The following is a 6,058-nucleotide window of genomic DNA, read 5'->3' as shown; positions in this document are numbered from 1 at the left end:
GTGGTGGACGACAAGAAGTTTGTCAGCAACGTAACTAGGTAGGAACCCCGCTCACCCTGCTGTGTCAGTGTTTGTGGGTATTCCCCGCAAAGTTTGGCATCGGCACTCTGCCACTTCCAGTCTCCAGTTCTGGCCGAGTAAGCGCCACATGCAGAACAGTGGCTAGATGCCTGGCTCTAGTCATTAGCAGAACCCCAGTGTAGCCTGTCTCCTTCCCAGACAGTCCAAGAAGAATGCTGTTTGTGTGACCTCAGGCAGTCCTTTGACCTCTGAGCTGGGTTGTCCTCGCTAGAGAGGGCAGTGCCAGCAGTCAGGAGATGGCAACTGTGATTCGATGGACAGCGGCAGTATGTGTCCCCAGAAGTGCCATGCTCTATTGCAGGCTGAGCTCATGTCCCTTCCGAACCATCACCGTGCGGGACACAATGTCTGACCTTCCTGAGATCCGGAATGGGGCTTCAGCGCTGGAGATCTCGTACAACGGGGAGCCCCAGTCCTGGTTCCAGAGGCAGCTCCGGGGCTCGCAGTACCAGCCTATCCTCAGGGACCACATCTGTAAGGTAACGTTGCCCCACAGAGGGCCCTCCTTCCAGCTGCCTCACAGGGACAGACCTGTGGGGAGCCCAGCCCCTCCAGCTTCTCTGCTCCTGGCTCCTAACCCAAATCACTGTCATTTTTAGAGCGGAAGGGAGAGAGAGAGAGAGAGAGAGAAACATCAATGATGAGAGTTATTGATTACCTGCCTCCTGCACGCCCCACACTGGGGACTGAGCCCACAACCTAGGCATGTTCCCTGACCTGGAATCAAACCATATTCATAGGTCAGTGCTCAACCATAGAGCCACACAGGCCAAGCTCAAATCACCACATGCTTGCCCCCAGCCTTACTTCCTCGTGCTTTTCTTCTTGCCCCCACCCCCCGCCAGAGGGCAGTGCGAAACATGGCAGGTGACCAGCGGTGTGGGGGTCACTGAGGGAGTTAGAGAAGGAGGGAGCTGATGGTCTTAATTGCCGGCCAGGCCTAGGGACCCTACCTGCGCACAAATTTCATGCACCGGGCCTCTAGTGTAATCATAGAAAGCATCAATCAGAGCTCTTGCTCTTCCTGGAATAGGCCCAGAATGTCACTGCCCTCCTCTGACTGACCTCTCTCACCATTCCTGTTCTCTGCATGTTGTCCCAGATATGCCAAACCTGACCTTTTGTGCCCCCAGCTGCTGGCTCCTCCTAATACTGCAGGCTCAGCTCAGGCACCCTCCCCCCACTTGCCCTTGCTATCCCTCACCTGTTCCCCCCACATTATTCTGCATCCCTGCTCTGTCTCCTGGCACATGTGTAATCCCTAAGCTGTTCATTCAGGTAACTGTCTGCCCAAATGGGATGTAAACCCCTTGGGGGTTCCTGGTTGTAGTGGTGGTCCCAGTGCCTAGAGCAGTGGTGCCCAGGCCACTGCAGATGCTCCCTGAGCTGGGTGACAGCTGGGCATTGCCACACTTCTAGGACATGAGCGCATTGGTCGCCGCCCGCATGCGGAATGTCCCTCTGGCTCCGGGCTCAGACTGGCGTGACCTGCCTAACATCGAGGTGCGGCTCTCAGACGGCACCATGACCAGGAAGCTGCGGTACACCTACCACGACCGGAAGAACGGCTGCAGCAGCACGGGGGCCCTCCGCGGGGTCTGCTCCTGTGCGAGCGGTGAGACCCCCGTGTGCCCGGATGTGGCTTTCCTCTGTGTACCCTGAAGCCCAGCCCCTCAGGTCCTGGTTCCCACAGCAGCCAGCCCGGGTGAAGGAGCACGGTCAGCGGGCGTCTCCCAGAGGAGATCCTGATGCTGCTGCTCACTAACCCAGTGGCCCTGGGTGGGGCCAGCCTGGGGTCCGCATTGTGAAAGCTGTGCCCAGGGAACGGACTGTAGCTGCTCTGGCCCCGGGTGGACTGAATGCTGTAGGCACTTCCTGGGCCTCTTGTTCTGGAACCTCAGCCTCATTGCAGCCGTCTCTTCCAACAGGCAAAGCCTGCGACTCCACGGCCAGACAGTTCAACACCCTCATCCCCTGGTGCCTGCCCCACACCGGGAACAGGCACAACCATTGGGCCGGCCTCTACGGGCGGCTCGAGTGGGATGGCTTCTTCAGCACCACTGTCACCAACCCCGAGCCCATGGGCAAGCAGGTAGGAGGGAGGCCCCGGGTCAGGCCTGGAAAGGGGACAGGCACGGGCTGAGGTGGGAGAGGCCTGCCAGGAGTCAGCACTCCTCACCTCCTGCCTTGGTGCTGAGGCCGAAAGCTGGACCTCTCCGTGGCGCGGTTCCCCAGCCTGCCCACAATGGCCGGTCTTGTGCCCCGGCCCCACCGTGCCTCTCGCCCCCAGGGCCGTGTGCTTCACCCTGAGCAGCACCGTGTGGTGAGCGTGCGGGAGTGTGCTCGCTCCCAGGGCTTCCCGGACACCTACAGGCTGTTTGGCAATATCCTGGACAAGCACCGGCAGGTCAGTGGCGTGACCTTGAGCAGGGCAGACAGGAAGGAGGCGCTCTTGTCCGCCCGCCCGCCCCCCTCAACCCCCCTGCACAGGGTAGAGAGCGATTCAGCAGAGGGCACAGCTCACACGGGGGTGCTGTTTGGCCTCAGTCCCAGCAGGGCCACAACCAGTACAGAGGGTCCCTGTCTCTGGGCCCAGTGCTCACGGGCTAAGCATGTTGGTTGCTGCTCTGAGGCAGATTTACCCCAAAAGGAAAGTTTCACTACAGTGAACTTCAGATACGGCGCAGACTAAATGTCTGGTGGTGAAGTCACTTGCTAAGGGTTAAGGTGGACCAACAGTTCCTCACTGATTCTGAGGGTGTTGTTAGGTTGGCTTTTTTTTTTTTAAATCCTTACCCTAGGATATATTTTTCCCATCCATTGATTTTTAGAGAATGGAAGGGAGAGGGGAGGCACCCACACCAATGTGAGAGAGACACATCACATTGATTGGTTGCCTCCGGCACGTACCCTGACGGGCCAGGGAATCAAACCTGCAACCCAGGTACGTTCCGTTCCCCTGACTGAGAATTGAACCCGTGACCCTTCGGTGCACGGTCCAATGCTCTAACCACTAAGCAACACTGGCCAGGTCAGCTTGGCTTCTTAATTGAATGTATTTCCGTCCAAGTAATGCACACACATGGCTTAAAGAGCTAAGAGTGCCTGGGGGTATGGTGGGAAACCCGATTCACCCATTAACCACCAGTCCTGTTCTCTGAAAGCAGCTACTCAGCTAAAGTGAAGCAAGTGGCTTCCACATCTGGATCTTTGCCCTTTAATGGCCCCCGTCTCGGTGGGTGGTTCTAGACAGGTTGGTGTTGGGGGTGGGAGGATGAGCTGATTGGCAGGGCCGAGGGGTTATTGTGGTGGAAGGGCTTTGGGGACCCTGTGAGCATGAGGCCAGGGGCCCAGTGTCCTCATCACAGTGCTGAGTGGAGGCTGGCGCTGGCCCTAGCTGTGCCAAACTCAGCATTGCCCTCCTTCCCTCCTGCAGGTGGGTAACGCCGTGCCGCCACCCCTGGCCAAAGCCATTGGCTTGGAGATCAAGCGCTGTATGTTGGCCAAGGCTCAAGAGAGTGCCTCAGGTATGGTGAGGTGGGTGGGCTGAGGCAGGCAGGGTATAACTCTAGGCCAGTGATGGCGAACCTTTTGAGCTCCGTGTGTCAGCATTTTGAAAAACCCTAACTTAACCCTGGTGCCGTGTCACATAATAGAAATTTTTTTATATTCGCAACCATAGTAAAACAAAGATGAATATTTTTGATATTTACTTTATATATTTAAATGCCATTTAACAAAGAAAAATCAACCAAAACAATGAGTTCGCGTGTCACCTCTGACACGTGTGTCATAGGTTTGCCATCACTGCCAGGCTCTGGAGCTCGGGCGAGTCGCACACTCTCCCTAGTGGCCTCATTTCTCTCTGGGCTGCCATGAGATGGAATGAGTCACACATGTTAAGTGCTCAGAACAGACCCGGCACATAGTGAGCGGGGGGGTCTCGGGGCCCTTTCCCCGGTCCTGCCGGGTGGGCCTCCTCAGCCTCTGATGCAGGCAGTCTGGACACCCCTAGGGAGCACCTTTGAGCGCGCTCAGACTGTTCATGCAGACCTGCTGCGGGTTCTTTCACAGTCGGCCCCTAACACCGACGCCTGCGCATTAAGGTAGCTCCTGACTTAATGTGTCTGTGATGCTCGCCTGTTGTAGTACGATGTATAGATTCCCTGTGGTGACTTCCCTTTTCTTTCTCTTTAGTTAAAATCGAGGAGAAAACTATCGAGGAGGAGGAAACTGCCGAGGAGAAGAAGACTGCCGAGGATTAGTTTCCCCCTCCCGCGCCTGTGTTTCTGGCAACAGGGATCCCCAATGTGCACTGATGTTGTGTTTTTAACATGTTGAAATCTGTCAGTTCAAATGTGTTGTACACGGTGTTTGTGGCCTTGGCTGACATGAAGCTGTTCTGTAAGGTTTGCGTACCAACTAATGACTTAGTGATCGAATTGTGCAGTACTTTGTGCATTCTGAATTTTAAAAGTTTTTTATTATGCATTATATCAAATTTACCACTGTATGAGTGGAAATTAAGACTTTATGTAGTTTTTATATGTTGTAATATTTCTTCAAATAAATCGCTCCTATAAATCATCTCGGGTGGTGACTCATGTACAAGGAGCTTCTGGCTGTCTCTCAGCTGAGGCTGAACGAGAAGGGGTTCCTTAGTGCTGAAGGGGGCCCCACAGAGGCGTTTGTATGACGTTAGATCACTTCATGTGTCCCGTGCGTGTGTGTGAGGGGTGGGGGTTAACTTGTGGGACTTAGTTTTGGCCAGTGAGCTGCAGTGGAACTTGCTGGTGTAGCTCCCAGGGAGGCCTTTTAAAGGAATAGTCTTGGTTGGCCTAACCCATGGCCTTGCAGGCCTTTGGAGTGGCTGTGACCCCTGGCAGCCGCTGGCAGTGCAGCTGCCTTCTTGTGACCATGGGAACAGAAGCCCCTGAAATGGGTGGTGGAGCAAGGGGAGAGGAGCCCTGGCTGCCACCCCCAGTGGTTAGAGTGTTGGCCCACACACGGAAGGATCATGGGTTTGATTCCCAGTCAAGGGCACGTACCTGGGTTGCAGGTTTGATCCCCTGCCCCAGTTGGGGTATGTGTGTGGGAGTCAACCAACCAATGCGTGTCTCTCTTGCCTCAATGTTTCCCCCCCTCCCTCCCAATCGCTATAAAAAAACAATGGAAAAAATATCCTCAGGTGAGGATTAACAAAGTTAGTTGGAGCCCTGGCCTGCCACCCCAGACAAACGCCTTATTTGCTTAAGAACCTGGAGGTGGACCCTGACTTGTTTGGCTCAGTGGATAGAGCGTCGGCCTGCGGACTGAAGGGTCCCAGGTTCGATTCCAGTCAAGGGCATACACCTTGGTCACTGGCACATCCCCAGTAGGGAGTGTACAGGAGGCAGCTGATCAATGCTTCTCATCGATGTTTCTAACTATCCCTCTCCCTTCCTTTCTGTAAAAAATCAATAAAATATATTTTTTTAAAAAGAACCTGGAGGTGGGCTTTCTGGGCCTCCAGCCTAACTCAGCCCTGAATTCTAAGGTGAACAGAACTTCTCCTTGGTTTGTCTTTGGGGAAGGACTTGCTATAAGACTCCAGCAAAGCAGAAGCAGACAAAGAAGCGTCCATCACCAGCCCCGTGACCCAAGGGCCACCAGGGGGAGGGTAAGTGGCACCTGCTGCTTGACCTGCACGCGCACTTTCACACCTGCTGTCCTCGGAGGCCCTTCGCCTGTAACGCCCACTAGGTGCCCCAGATCTTTTAGACTAAAGGGCTAAATGTAATGCAAGTGCGAAACTCACTAAGTTCCTTCTAGTAAGTAGTTAGGTGTTGGCCTCTGCTGCAAACAGCACTGCACTGACATATTCTCTTCCATCATCTCCTCAGGGAACTGTCTCAAGAGGTTCTGAGATTATGGAGTATAAAAGGGTTCCTATTTCCGTTACAGAGCATGTGGCCGCCCCTCCCACAATACCAACTTC

At 54.7% G+C, this 6,058-nt stretch overlaps 1 protein-coding gene across 1 annotated transcript in view; it reads left to right on the top strand.

Annotated features, from left to right (window-relative positions):
• DNMT1 (DNA (cytosine-5-)-methyltransferase 1) overlaps nt 1-4,668 on the top strand; it is a 49,806-nt gene extending 45,138 nt beyond the window's left edge. The window contains exons 32-38 of the mRNA XM_015565355.1: nt 1-38; nt 383-560; nt 1,501-1,696; nt 2,010-2,173; nt 2,372-2,488; nt 3,518-3,608; nt 4,279-4,668. Coding sequence (XP_015420841.1) covers nt 1-38; nt 383-560; nt 1,501-1,696; nt 2,010-2,173; nt 2,372-2,488; nt 3,518-3,608; nt 4,279-4,346 — 852 coding nt within the window. The 3' untranslated portion in view covers nt 4,347-4,668. The remainder of the gene's footprint in view (nt 39-382; nt 561-1,500; nt 1,697-2,009; nt 2,174-2,371; nt 2,489-3,517; nt 3,609-4,278) is intronic.
• The last annotated feature ends 1,390 nt before the right edge of the window (nt 4,669-6,058 follow it).

The sequence above is a fragment of the Myotis davidii genome, unplaced genomic scaffold (genome assembly GCF_000327345.1).
Source record: "Myotis davidii unplaced genomic scaffold, ASM32734v1 scaffold1439, whole genome shotgun sequence".
NCBI lineage: Eukaryota > Metazoa > Chordata > Mammalia > Chiroptera > Vespertilionidae > Myotis > Myotis davidii.
Note: the sequence above shows the minus strand (reverse complement) of the source record. Positions and strands in the feature narration are given on the sequence as shown.